Source organism: Lipotes vexillifer, unplaced genomic scaffold, assembly GCF_000442215.2.
Source record: "Lipotes vexillifer unplaced genomic scaffold, Lipotes_vexillifer_v1.1 scaffold854, whole genome shotgun sequence".
Classification (NCBI taxonomy): Eukaryota; Metazoa; Chordata; class Mammalia; order Artiodactyla; family Lipotidae; genus Lipotes; species Lipotes vexillifer.
The window spans coordinates 518,638-532,829 of record NW_006791376.1 but is presented as its reverse complement, the minus strand read 5'-3'; the positions used below and the strand labels follow the sequence as shown (position 1 = coordinate 532,829).

At 45.6% G+C, this 14,192-nt stretch overlaps 2 protein-coding genes across 5 annotated transcripts in view; both read right to left on the bottom strand.

Moving 5' to 3' along the window:
- Nucleotides 1–1,458: 1,458 nt before the first annotated feature.
- CHTOP (chromatin target of PRMT1) lies at nt 1,459–10,126 on the bottom strand. Of its 4 annotated transcripts, none has more exons than XM_007464379.1 (6): nt 9,818–10,126; nt 8,750–8,831; nt 7,258–7,411; nt 4,510–4,696; nt 3,556–3,693; nt 1,459–1,865 (listed from the first exon to the last, which is right to left on the bottom strand). In XM_007464379.1, exons 2-6 carry the CDS (start codon nt 8,812–8,814, stop codon nt 1,660–1,662), a joined length of 750 nt encoding a protein of 249 aa, XP_007464441.1. In that variant the 5' UTR covers nt 8,815–8,831; nt 9,818–10,126; the 3' UTR covers nt 1,459–1,659. The 4 variants fall into 4 exon arrangements, with proteins under 4 accessions (XP_007464441.1, XP_007464442.1, XP_007464440.1 ...); XM_007464380.1 differs by having other exon boundaries at nt 4,510–4,693; nt 9,818–10,106; XM_007464378.1 differs by lacking the exon at nt 9,818–10,126 and adding an exon at nt 6,546–6,629 and having other exon boundaries at nt 8,750–8,814.
- A 1,722-nt stretch (nt 10,127–11,848) lies between these two features.
- The window catches only part of S100A1 (S100 calcium binding protein A1), a 3,675-nt gene continuing 1,331 nt past the window's right edge, over nt 11,849–14,192 (bottom strand). Inside the window, exons 2-3 of the mRNA XM_007464377.1 lie at nt 13,108–13,260; nt 11,849–12,156 (exon numbers count right to left, since the gene is read on the bottom strand). Coding sequence (XP_007464439.1) covers nt 12,013–12,156; nt 13,108–13,248 — 285 coding nt within the window. The 5' untranslated portion in view covers nt 13,249–13,260 and the 3' untranslated portion in view covers nt 11,849–12,012. The remainder of the gene's footprint in view (nt 12,157–13,107; nt 13,261–14,192) is intronic.

The following is a 14,192-nucleotide window of genomic DNA, read 5'->3' as shown; positions in this document are numbered from 1 at the left end:
AATACTTGTCTGGGCTAAAGACCTCCAGTCTCACAGCCCACTTCTATTAAGAGTCAGTAGTTACAGTACAGACACTTCAAAACTAGGTCTGATTGGTTATGTCAGCATGGCTCTGTCCTAACACCGCATGGTCTTTTCAAGCTCTCCCTTCTACAACTAAACTTGCTTCACAATCCAGAGGTTTAGCCCAGGTCATACAAATGGGATTAAAGTTCAGGTTGTCCTGGCCAAAATTTCCTTCCCAGTCTACAATAACACACAACCTCCCAACAGTTTAGGGTACCAGGTAGCTCAGTGGCAACTGGTTTGATTAGAGGTGGTTAGCTGCTTCTTTTCCCTTAAACAGCACAGAGGAAAAGGGAAACCAGGGCCGGGGTCCTCAACTGCCTCCTGAGACCATTATGTTTGCGCTTCCTATGGACCAAATGTGTTGGTACATTACTTTGTGTGGTTAATCTTACCTCGGGGATTATTCAAAAGAGGGCAAATTGTTCACTTTCTGCCCCAAAGTCACATCTCCCTCCCACCCCAAATTTTAATACAACTATGAAGGACTCTCAACTCTACAAGGGGTATATCAAAATACTGTTATAGTGGCCATAATATTTCAAAGAGCCCAACAAATAAAGAGAAAGTCCTGACTGGATTTCAGAGAACAATTTGTTATAATGAACCAGAAACAAAAGATTCTACTGAAACTGGAACAGTTGACAGAATATGGTTGAACTTAATTAAAGCTTCAAGGGGAATAAGGGTCAAACAAAGTCAATGAATGAAGCCCAAGATTGGCCTGGTATAAACATAATAGCATTTCAGCATGGATATCTTCTGACCCCTCCCACAAGATATCTGCCATCAATTTCCAGCCCTTTCCCTTCTGAAGCATCTGCCAAACCAAACGGCTTTCCCCACTCTTTTGCAGGTGTAAGCCAATCCAAAAATACCCTCTTTGGGCATGATGCAAAGCCAAGAGGAAAAGTTTATAAATCTCATTCCAGGGTAGAAAGTGCACATACCTGACCCAGTACACTGGTTAAGTGGTGTAAATGTACATGGCAATAACTTTAATCAAATCAGAGCTGCTACCGTGTGTAACTTGTTAGGTGGCCCTGTAGCTATGTCAAAGTTCCTAATTTACTTTACTAAAACATCAGCGTGGCAGAATGCATTTTTGAGCTCCAGATTTTCTAAACACTTTTAAGAGGCTCTTTAAAGATGATGCAGAACAGAACTGTATCTCAGAAACCTAGACATTAAGGAGGGACACTGATGGGCTCTTTCTGGGAATTTTTCATGGGAGATGAACAGAGGAAATGTCAGAATGCCAAAGCATATGACAAGTGAGGGAAGGCAGAGCGGGGAAGAGGGTGGACTAGCCACAAGGCCAACACATTCATGTTCAAAGAGAAGTCTGGGCGAAGGAAAAATACCCCAAATGACAACAAAACAAAACCCAAGTCAGAGGAAAAAAGGGTTTCATACAACACAGTATCAAAAAGTAAAAGGAACACACTAAATGCACAAACTGGTGGCAAGTCAGTCCATAGCCTATTATGATAGGTCCTTCCAGCATCAATCAAGTTTCTTCTCATCTGTTATCTCAAGGTTATTTACAGATGTGTGACTTTAACAAGAGTCTCACAGGAGGGTGGGCAAGCTTCAATCATTGGTTTCGGGATCTGTCTGAGCCATGTAGGCATCCAACTCAGCATCCAGGTGTCCTTTCGTTTTTGACATGTATGCATCCAGTTGGTTGTCCAGCTGCTCCTTGGTCAGTACAGGGCGAGCAAGGGCACCTCTCCCTCGTCCACGGCCTCGTCCTCTGCCTCCAAAGCCCCCTCTTCCCCGACCTATCATACCCCGACCTGGCCCAAGGGAAAAACAAGAAAAACAGTTACAAGTAAGTTTAATTGGTGCTATGGTAAATGCCCCTTAGAGCAGTGGGGCCTAGCTGAGAAAGGCTGAAGGGCAGGGCAAGAGGAGAAATCTGGAAAAACAGGAAACACACTGGGTAGAAAGCAACACATGGAAAGCACACATAATGAATCCCTTATTACATGCTCATCTCTAAATGCTATTTAAAATTTTTTTCTTCTATCAACAAAGTAAGGGAATATAGTTAACTGATAATTAAAAATTTCTTAATCTCTCCTAAGACAGAGAAACTAAAATTTGAGACTCGCTATAAGTTTACAATTAAAATACAAGTACATTAAAGATAACCCCATTTAGTAAGATAGGGAGGAAGTAACAAGGGCACAGAGAAACAGGGGTGTGAAGCTAGACAGTTTTCAAATTAAACTTTACTGGAGATCCTTCTGAAAAATTAGCTTGTCTCCTCAAATTTATCAAACCTAATGAACTGATCCTATGTCAGGAGACTGAGGAGTTATTCTGACATAGGAACAATGAAGGGAATTGGGGAAAAACATTTTGAGTAGTCCCAGCCATTTCTATCTCCCGATTCTATTCACATTTTAACAATTATGGTTATCTGAGAGGTGGTTTCAATTCACTTAACAAAACATACCCAGCTTTCTGAAAAGCTACTTCAGACTCCTCCCCGGCCAATCCCTGTGATGTCTCTCTCAGAAACCAAGTCAAGATAATTTGGAAACATGCTATTTCATCCTGAAACCCAAACTAGCTTGTACTTCACTCAATAAGCCAAGCAACATATAATATGAGAGAAGAAAACAAGCCCTCGGTTATCAAATTTCTTTTCCCAATAGTTATTATCCCCTGGCAACTTCAAGGTCATAAATTATGGAAGACCCACCACACACTTTAAAAAGACCAAAGCAAATATACCCAGGGGCTAAAAGAATATATTATTTTTCCTGGACAGGTGTTGCTGGGAGTTTTCCACTAAACTCTAAGCCAGAAAACTCCCATGAGATTTGGCATTAACAGCAACACCATTAAAAACTCTCTTCCAGTCTGGGCCATGAGGTCACAGGACAAATATCACTAAGTCTCAAGGTAAGATTATCAACAAGAGTCAGTTAGTTAACTGACACAATACCATCTTGCTTTTTCTACTTTGATCAAAAAAAGTCATCTCTGGTTTCGCATAGACACAAACTTTATCTTGAATTTACTTGGTTTCAGAGTCAATATAGGCCTAGCTCCAAGTCTCACCATCCTCTTTAATTCTGCTTCATTTTTGTACATCTTCCTCTTCTCTCTTCTTAGACTCAAAGTGGGTTTTGAGCTATGGGGTGGGGTGTGTGGTGGTGGGTCAGGGACAGAAAAAGATAAAACGCCAAACTGACCATTCTGTCATTTTTAACAATACAATTTAAATTTGCAAGAGCCTGAAAGAAGTCTGAATATAATCTGGCTCTGTAACACATACCTGACTGTTCTTGGAAAACCCATGACAGACCTCCACATTACCAGCATGTGAATTTAGAAAATAAGCCAGTTTCATAAAACAAACAAGACAAACAAATAAGCCTGCCTATGACTTGAAGCTGTGCAGAAAGGTGGCTCTGAGTTTTGAAGGGAGAGAAATAAGGGGAAGCTAGTCTCTGAAGTTGGTAGCTGACTAACCTCTACCACCGATTCCGCCACGACCCATAGCTCCACGCCCTAGGCCCCCTCTCCCAGGACCTCCACGACCTCGAACACCACCTCTTCTTAAGCCCATTCGGGGAGCTACGGCTCGTCCACCTCGGAGCAGGTTTTGACCTTGGAGAGGAGGCATACAATGTATATGCAGGTAAATCCAAGAGAGACAAAGTAGATTCTAACCAAAGGAAGGCGGTGAGGGTTAAATGAGAGTTAATTCAGTTAATTTTTAGGTTGGGTGGGGCAAGCTGCACACTGAGTGTGAAAAGATTAAGCTGCTCTTTATTCAATCAATTCAACAAGTCTGACCACAAATCCACTTTTGGAAGAAGCTGGGAGTTAAGTCAATTAGTTAAGTACATACATTTAATGAATATCTATTGAATAATCACAGGTAGGTGCCTAGCATTATGGCAGATTTAAAAATAAATGATATGGTTCCTGCTCTCAATACATTTTTGTAGGGGACAAGAACTATACAGAGAACAGTATAACAGTGCCTAAAATGTAACATATAGCTAAGTGCTATTGGTCAACTTGTCCTCTTTTTTCCAGATGTAATAAAGTATTTCACTAAAACCAGGAACAGAGATGATTAATTAAGATACAGGCCAACAGGCCTCTTAGATTTGACTTATTTCTAGAACTTGAATGTGCTTTGATTCAAGCAGCAGCAGGGTGTTTTAAAATGGAATGGAGATGATATGAATTACCTGTTGTAACGCAGGTCCTAGCCTCTCACCATTGCACATTATCAGAAAAGGAATGGTATCGATAAAAGACATGCAGCACTATTAAAAATACGTCATTTCAAAAGTTATTAATTATATTAATACAAATTCAGGCTTAAAGATGTTAAACAAATGTGTCCCTAAGCAGCCCAAGAGAAAAGGGAAGGGGGTGGGGCCCGACAATTATCAGGTACAGAGCACTGACCTCGGAGCGACATCCCGCCCCTAAGTAGGGTTCTTGTGGCACGTCCCCCACGAAGTCCTCCTCTGGGCAAGCCTCTCTGGATAATGGGCAGGCCTCGTCCTCCGATTGCTCCCCTGGCCAGGGCCCCTATTGGTCGGCCTAACCGTGCCTGGATGTTACTCTTACCCAGGCGCTGCTTTAAGCTCTTCTGGAAGAAAAGGTGTTAGGGAATTGAGATCAAAAAAGCAATCCAATGGGATTTAGCAACTCAAAGTGCAGAGAAAAAGAAGCAAGTGAGATGTCTGTGTGGCGGGAGATAAACCTGCACGGGGTGTCATAAGGATCCCAAACCAGAAGCAAGCCTTTGCCTCAAAACTTGGTAGAAAACAAGCAGAATTCTGACCCAGAGCTTCTAAGAACCTTGAGTATGGTCCCATGAAACTGGTATCACCACAAACTACCTCACTAGTTTGGCTACAGAAGTCATATACCACTACTTGGAACGTAAGTTTTAATAAGAACACTGTATTTCAAATCCTGGATTCTGCTGCTTTTGAACCACCAGTTGACAATGACAGGACTGGATTCATACCTGCCCAAGGACTACCACTGTCTTCAAAGGCTTACTCAAACACCATAGGAAGTTCATCACACTCTGGGCAAAGTTTAAATTACAATTTCATTTGAATTCTTGTGACTTAAGAACAAGTTTGATTTCTCAGTCAAAGAGGCCAGTGTGTTCCATTTTTCCTCTGAGTATCTATCTCCAGACGGTCCACTTTTTACCTTAAGATGTAAATAAACACAAAAAAGTCAAATCTCCTTTCCTTACATATCTTAAATAGCCGTAATTCCAAGTCTACCTTTGCAAACAGCTCCATTAATTAGGTCAGTATAGTGACTTTTAATTCAAAATAAACACATAACTCAAATGTATCTCCACAGAAAGCTAGCCAAACCTGCATTAGAATTAAGACAGTTTAGCTATAATCATAAAACTCAGGGCCACATTTGAGAACAAGGACATACCATAGATAGAAATTTTTCAATAATCTGTCCCTCAAAGGGAAACTACAAAGACCACATCTCAGACAATTGAATTCCTTCAGAGGAAAGGGTGACTGTGTAGCCTTGAACACCACCAAAGCCCTAGCAAACCTGTTCTCCTATAACGCCGTCAGTCAGTATGAATGAAAGTAAATTATGCGTCCTCAGGCTTCACCCACAAACAACTACAAACGACTTTGTCTGCAACCATATGCTGCGAGTTATAATTATTAGCTTTCTAGCATGAGATCATAAACTGCTTCTAATCAGAGGGGCAGGCTCTGAACAACATGAGGTCAGGACTTCTTTCTACAGGTCTCTTGTGTTTAGTCATCCCTAGTACACTCTCCCAAGATCTGTGCTTTAAGGGGAGAATGCATAGTACTTAGAAGTTCTTCTCCCTTCCCATCCCTTACTTGCCACCAATACTAGTCTCTAACACTGAAAAGAAGCTGAAGGATGTCAACTGTATCATTCAGTTTCCACTCTAGAGCTGTGCTATATGCTAAGGTAACCACTAGCCACGTGTGGCTAATTTAAATTGCAAGTAAAAATATAAATAAAAATAAAAATTTAAGCTCCTCAATGGCACTAGCCACATTTTGAGCACTCAATAATCAATGTGGCTAATGGCTACTGTATTGGAGAGCACAGATATAGAACATTTCCAACACCGTGGAAAGTTCTATTGGACAGCAGTGCTCTAGAGGCTACTTTCTTCGGCACAGCCTCTGTTCCAAGCTCCTTGTTAAAAGGTCCTTTGGAATAATATGTCAGAGACCTGTCTTCAACAATTTTTAGTATTTCCTCTTAGAAAACAGTGGCATCTTTTACTGCTTTCCTGAGTCTGGGATGAATGCAGCCACTCCAAGGCTTAAGGTAGCTGAAGCAGAAGGCCTTGTTTATTTTTGGTCAGTGAGCCCAATGGTTCAGGGTGGGGGTGGAAGGGTGTTATATTTAACTGCTGATTTTATGCACAGCCATGCAGTGCTACCAGTTAAAGTCCTTACAGTTGCATGGCACCGCCCTCCAGACGCCCAGCCACAGCTTGGACATATCCTTCCACAGCCACTGTCCGGACTTGCATATAAAGTCTATGAATAATAAAGAGCAGGTTTTATTTCAGATCTGAATAGGATTATCTCTTACTGGAAATTTGAAAGAGAACCCGCTAACTCTTAAATTAATTACTCAGTGTTCTCGCTCTACTTTACTGACAAAACTTTAGGTGCTGTGGAGATGAGGGTCACCCCACTCTTTCTACTGTTTAGCACTGAAAACGTTTGACTAAGAGGCCTTTCAGACTCCCTGTATTAGGGAAGAAAGAATAAAATCATTTCCCTAATTTGTAAACCATTTAGTGAGAAATAAAGGATTTTTTGAAGATCATCTAAAACAGAAACCAAAACTTCTCTGTGGAAAAAGCCAGTGAATCTATTTTAAGGGCAAAGGATCAGAGAACAAAAGAGATTAATACTCATTGATAACACAGAAACAGGCCACCTTGATGGCAAACTCCCTAAAAGAGAAAGACAACAAAAAGTTACTTATTGGTACCTGCCAAAATGGGAATTCTCTGAACTTTCTCTTTCCTCCAGAGAAGTTCAGCTTTTGCCCTGAGCCACCTCGTAATTATCCATGGCGTCCTGACAGCCTCAGTGGAGTGGACTACCTGACAAGGATCACCAGCTGCTTCTGGCACATTAAGACCCATTCTCTCACCTGCTTAAGTTTTAATGCTGCCTGGACAGAGGGTCTATTCTCCATCTGCTGGGCCAGTCTTCTGTTTCTGGCACTGGCTAGCTGCTGTTGTTGCTGCATCGAAGCCCGAATATTCACTGGCATCGGCTGTTTGTTCTTCAGCATATTAGTAAAGCTTCAAGGTCGAACAAAATGGATGTTTAAATAAACGCTTTATTACAAAACATTTATTGGCATTTTCATGGCTTGCTAGACCAGGAGCTCCAGATCCCACGAACTTTAAGTAAAGTGGTACACTTAGATCAAGGCTGATGTGGGTTAAAGACTCCTCTGCTTCCACAAACTTGCAAGAATCAGAAACTTAGAAATGCAGCTAAGTGTAGCACATTCAATCAAAAGTGATAACAAGGGCTCAGGTAACGGCTTTTAGAGAGGTAGAAAGTATGAAAAGCATGCAATGAGTAGATGTGATGACAAGAGACACAAGATGTAGTTCAAAGACAGACAAAGCAAGCCAAAACCTTTGGGGACCTGAGGGTGCATTTTAAGGGCAAATATAAGGAAGGACTAGAGCACCTTCAAAGCCCATGGAAATGATACACCCACATAAATTATAGGAGCATATCACATTCTCTCATGTATTTGTTCACGTAGTAACGTGAATATGGAGAATTAGTGTATCACTAAGGGATAAAGAGAAGTACATATGCTTCAGAAAAGGCAAACAAACATAAGTAAATCTTTTAGTGGTCTAACATCAACTTAATAAAGTCACTGGTCGAAGGCACTCATGAACAAAGCTCTCAGAGACAGAAAGTGCCTTTAAGTGCCTTAACTTTTCTTAGTGTCAAATGATTACTTTTTCTGACTCTAAGTGATTACTTCTGAAAAAGTTAAGATTAGTTTAATCATTTAAGAGCTTGTGAAGACACTCTTCTATTATTCCTGTCAAGGTAAGTTTAATGGAATGAAAGAGAAGAACATTCAATTGTAAAAGAATTGAAAACGAAAACAAACTAAAAGCAGAATGGAAAGAAAGTGAAATGGAGCAAAGCGAGTGCCTCTTACAAGGCCCAAGAATGACATTCAAGGGCCTTTGGACATATTCATAGCTTGCTACCCGCCTCTTACAGGCCAGACACAACATTGCTGGCCTTGGACTGGGCAGCAAGCCTACTGCAGCTAGGGTACCATGCTACCGAGCTGCACCACCCCTGTAACAATGTAAAAAAAAAAAAAAAAAGTGAAGAAAAGGGAGGGTGTGAGGAGTCTTTTTAAAATACATCCCACCAGATAAATATTTCAGACAGCATAACATAAAAATCTACTGATAAGGGGTTTTGAAACAACCGCCCAATTTGTTTTGTGTACCACATGTGATGCAACTAAGAACAGAGGTCTGTAGCCTTCTGTTGGTATTTAGTTTAAAACCGGTTTTTGTGCATTGGACCCCAGGGCCAATTTAAGTAATGTTTTCTTATGAACGAGCTGAAGTTGCTGTTGGCTGCCTCACCGCTCATTTAGAGACATCTTGGTGGTGCTTTTTAGCACAACTTTCGGCGCTGACTGTGCAGCCATCTTCAAATCCCGAGAATCTACAAAGGACAATGGACAGAATGAGCAAATGAGAATGATGACCACCTCATTTCAACAAGTGCCAAAGGCCCAAACCAAAACTGAATGAAAAGGCCTATATCAGTGACTATTGACGATCACACCAAAACTCATTTCAGGTGCTTAAACTTAAGAAGCTAGTTACCTCAAACTAATAAACTCCAAGGCGACAGGACAGAAAATATCTGCCCAAGCCTCCAAAATGGCAGACTTAGACCTAGCCAAAGAAGTGTTAAGAGTTTGGCTTTTCATCTAGAGCGATCCTTCTCAACCTTGGCTGCAAGAAGCTTTTTTTTTTTTTTTTTTTTTTAAAACAGCAAAACACAGAAGCCTGGGCCCAAACTATTTAAAACACAGTCTCTGATGGTGAGGTCTGGGGATCAGCAATTAGAAGGGGGAAAAAAAAAAAGTCTAGCTCGAAGGGGAGGGGGGAAGTCTACCTCGGTGCTTCTCTTGTGCAGCCACAACTGAGAACCACTGATCTAAAGAGAGGACACAAGCATACCTGTTTCAAAATCAAGTAGGAGCCTTAGCAAGGGCCTGCGGAGCTGGGGGAGGGAGGGAGTAGGCAAGGTTTCCCTAAATGGGCATTCACCTGGGAGTTCGCTCTCGGGAGCGCTCCACAAAATTTAACCCTGAAGCCGCCATTACCTTCCAACGTTCCCTAAGGTCGTGTAGTCCTCCTTTGATTGCCCTTCCCTCTCAAAGCCCTGTCAGGACCGCCAACATTGCTCAACCCACCAAACAACATTCTTTTTCAACTCTATCAAATCCCCACTTTTTCCATCAATCCCGCGGCGAGTTTCCAGTTCGGGGTCTCCCCCGCCTCCCTCTCAGGGGCTCCGCCCCCTCCGGGGCCTCCATCTCGGACACCCTGTCTGCCTCCACATCCCGCCAGCTCACGTTCCGCGTCCGCCGGTCCCCTCCGTTCCCCAGGACTCTTGCCCTCCTCACCACAGACACGTACCGAAGGAAACGGACGCCAGTGCTCCTCCCGGGGCTGCCACCACGGCTGCGGCAGGCGGGCCGGAGGCCGGCCGAACCTGAGTTGACGGTGGAGGGGCTCGGGTTAACTTGGTGGGCGGTTAGTTAGATGTGTTAAGCGGTAGATTGCTAGGTTAGTTCTTTGCTGTTGGCTGGCTGTCCGGCTGGCGCGTCCGCCTGCTAACCGGCCTGCCCTTTCCTGCCTTTCACCACAGCGGATGCCGTCAACTCCCGCTCGGTGTCGAAAACAAAATGGCCGCCACACCCACTGCGGAGAGGGACCGGCTAAAATGGCGTCGACGCAGTTACGTTAGGCGTCAGATCCGCCGCACCACTAAGGGGCGGAAAAATTTGTGCCACGCCTGCGCGGGATTGGGGCGGAGCCCTAGGGAGAAGGCGGGGCTTTAGCAAAGGCCTGGTCTGTATTAAACACAGCCCCCCCCCCCCGCCTAGGAAGGGGCGTGGCCAAGTGGCTTAGCTCTGTTTACTTTTGGAAAATGGATTATTTTTTAAAGCTTTTAAAAAATACGTATTTATTTGGCAGCATTGGGTCTTAGTTGAAGCATGCGGGATCTTTAGTTGTGGCATGTGAACTCTTAGTTGCAGCATGTGGGATCTAGTTCCCTGACCAGGGATTGAACCTGGTCCCCTTGCATTGAGAGTACGGGGTCTTAGCTACTGGACCACCAGGGAAGTCCCTGCTCCTGGGTTTTAAGGGGGCTGCAGGTTAGTAATTTGGGTCGCTGGGGCTGATTCGGTCCCCCTGAAAAAGATGTTCATATTTCCTGGCACATCCCTCTGCCCCTCGAGCTAAGGCAGACGGACTACAATTCTTTATGCGGATGTTCCTCGGTCTCTCTCTCCCCCTTTGTTTTTAAAAAATTAATTAATTTTATTATTTATTTTTGGCTGCGTTGGGTCTTTGTTGCTGTGCATGGGCTTTCTCCAGCTGTGTCGAATGGAGGCTAATCTTCCTTGCGGTGTGCGGGCTTCTCACTGCAGTGGCTTTTCGTTTCAGAGCACGGGCTCTAGGCACGCGGGCTTCAGTAGTTGTGGCACGCAGGCTCAATGGTTGTGGCACACAGGCTTAGTTGCTCTGCAGCATGTGGGATCTTCCCAGACCAGGGATGGAACCCACGTCCCCTGCATTGGCAGGTGGATTCTTAACCACTGCGCCACCAGGGAAGTCCCTCCTCGGTCTCTCTTGTGGACCACTGGGCCCAGGTAATTTGCACTGGCTCTCCCCTCATCATTTGCCTTGGCCCCGGTCAGAGTTGCAGATTGCTGCAAATGCCCCAGCCAAGGCCTGGGGGCCAGTGCTGGGAGCTCACCTCTGCTAGATCCTGCACCACTCACCACCACCCGTCCATATTTTCCTCTTCACTTCCCTCCCCAACTTGGCCTGAACATTGTTAAATAGTTATTTGTGGGGGATCTTTGCGTCCCTGCTCCCCCTCCGTGTCCTCTCTCGCCATCTGCCATTCATGTGGATTTTGATGTAGACCTATGCGGGATTTTCATTATGGCTGGACACACAATAAAAAGCTCGCATGTTTGAAGAATGAGTGTACGAACACGTCTTCAACACCCCTCACCCCAATCACGTGCATCAGATCCTTTCATTTTCCTTCCTAGCATGTACGTGTGTATGTTTTGGCATCCTTACTGGACTTTACCTATGTGATGTTGAGGGTCGTGTTTGTTTTGCTCACTGCTGTGTCCCCAGTTCCCACAGGACGTCTAGCACATGGTAGGTCTTCAGTAAATATTCTTTGAAGGTTGAAGGGAAATTCTTCTGGCTTTATATCTGAGAAGCTGATGTCTCCTCCACTTCCAGCTGAGACATTGAACCCCAACCTTCCTGGGCCTTGAGCATTCCTTAAGTACGAAGATGTAATGGCCCCTTGACCTCTCTCAAAATAAGATCCCTCCCCAAATAAGGCAAGTTCGGAGTGAGCAGCCTTCACTTCCCCACCCACTTCCATACCCCAAAGGAAACAGACAGCAGCTGGCGGCTTGTGAGAGAGGAGCCTTTAATGAAAGATGAGTTGCACGCCTGGCCCACTACTCTTGCGCCCTTGTTGGTGGGGAGGGAAAAGTGGGGTGAGGGGGAAGCAGGGTGAAGGGGCAGGTATGGCAGGATGGAGGTGAAGGGCGCTGCCCACTGGGGCCATCTGCTCAACTATTCTCCCAGAAGAAGTTGTTACAGGCCACTGTGAGGGCAGCCACCAGCACCACATACTCCTGGAAGTCCACCTCTCCATCTCCATTCTCATCTAACTCCTTCATCACCTTGTCCACAGCATCCGCATCCTTCTGGGCCTGTGGAGGGAGGAGACGGAGAGGTAGGTGTATAGGGAAATGAACAGCACTGAGTCAGGGACATGGGGGCTGGTTGATTGGGGAGAAGGAGGCAGAGATGAGCAAGAGGGAGAACTACTTCTAATTATGGGACTCTTGCTGCCCTCCTCAAAACTAACAAAATACTTCCTGTTGCCTACGGAATCAGCTCCTTAACAAGGCAGAATAATAAAAACAATTACCATACGTTGAGTGCCTACAATGTGAGAAGCACTGCACTACAGAGCTTTACAAGCACTGTCTCATTTAATTCTAGCACAAATAGTATGAAGTAGCTTTCATTAGTCCCATTCTAGAGAAGAAACAAATTGACAGCCGGCAGTTAAGGAACATGCCCAAAGTCACACAGCTATTAAGTGGCAGCGCCAGAATTTGATCCCAGGTCTCATAAAATCTCAAAGCTGGTACACTTTCTGCTGGCTTCTCTTTTGCATCCTTCAGTCCAGTCAAAACTACCGAGCACGCTCCATCTGCTTTCTCACGCGCTCTTGTTCAGATACTATACCTCCTCCTAAAATGTCTACGTTTACCCTGATGATCTTCCAGGGGCCTGAGTGCCACCTCTTTGGAGAAGCCGTCCACTTCAGTCAGGTTAATATTCTCGCATAATCCTTTCTGGCACCTCTGTTAAGACCCCGGGTTCTTCCTGGTGTTCAAGGTTTACTTTCAAGTGTCAGTCCTTCCCTGCTAGACTGTGTGTTTTGTTATTGATGCATCTACACAGGGCCTAGCCCTTAACAGGTGATCAGTAAATCAGGGCATTTTGACTTGAACCCAGAAGAGTAGGGGAGCCTGGGAGAGGAAGGAGATGGTTGGGCTGAGCTGGGGTGGGGTGGGGAGGTAGCAGGGAGGTGCCCACTCTGTTCCCCCACCCCTCGCCCACTCCACCCTGTACCCCCACCCTGTGCTCACGTCCAGGAAGCCGGAGAGCTCCGTCTGCAGCAGCTCTTTCAGCTCCTTCTTGCTCAGCTTGTACTTGTCCCCCTCCTTGCCCGAGTGGGCGTGGAACACATTGATGAGAGTCTCCATTGCCGTCTCCAGCTCAGAGCCCATCTTGTAGCTCACCTACCCACGTCCCACCATGGAAGTGAGCTGGGGACCGTGCCTGGGGTAGCTGGGGTTGGGGTAGGGGCCCACAGCTCAAAGAGCCATGAGATCGGAGCCCCACCACAACTGATCAGACCTAAGTCTAGCCTCATTCTCTGTGCCCTTCAGTCCACACCCCAGCCAGAGGGCATCAGGGCTTTGGGCATGGAGGTAGAACAGCTGGAGCTGGGCTGGCTCTAGAGGCCTGCAGTGGACTTTGCAGTTGCTCCTGGCTGCCTGCACACTGAGGAGGGTGGGGCAGGCAGGTAGGGGTGGTCACAGGGCGCGGCCTGGCTTCCTCTGGCTCTATTTTTACCCTGGACTTGCCTGCCCAGCACAGCCAAGATCTGCTGTTGGGGATGGTGGGCTGGGCTCCCCTCTATAGCCTTGACTCTGCTGCCCACCCCGAGCAAGGAGTCAATCTGGTGCCCTTAGTCGGCCTGGTGGATAGGGTGGCAGTCTGAGTGGGTGGCCCAAGGTTCATGGGGACGGGGGCGTCTCACTGCCTCTGAGTTTCTTGTCAGCAGACTGGGGGCCTCTCTTGGTCCTTCTACACTGTTCTCTCCTGAACATGTCACTTTGGCTTCCCTCTGTTACCTCTAGTTTGGTTCGTCTTGCTTCTCTGCAGATTCACCCCTTCTACTATGTGGTGGTGGGAAGTGAAAGAGGAATGTTTGAGCCTTTTCCTTGGAGCCAGGGCTCCCGGGGAGGGGGAGAGGACCCTTGTGGGATTTTGCCCCTGCCACTCCCACCCCCAGGCCCAACTTGGGTGATGTGGGGACAGTGGCAGCAGGGAGAATGGGGCTGGTATGTGTTAGGGGAGATAAAGCCTGAGTGCATGAGGTCCTCTGAATCCAAGGGGCTGGGAGAGAGGAGGGGGAAAATGGAGGGGTCTGTTGAGGAGAGGGGAC

Bases quoted from the DNA above. Each gene is read 5' to 3' on its own strand.
- CHTOP (XM_007464378.1), bottom strand. From the start codon at position 8,814: ATGGCTGCACAGTCAGCGCCGAAAGTTGTGCTAAAAAGCACCACCAAG. The intron at 6,630-7,257 runs GTGAGAGAATGG...TATTATTCATAG, and splicing joins CAGCATTAAAACTTAAGCAG to ACTTTATATGCAAGTCCGGA. The intron at 4,697-6,545 runs GTAAGGACTTTA...CTTTTCTTCCAG, and splicing joins GAGGGCGGTGCCATGCAACT to AAGAGCTTAAAGCAGCGCCT.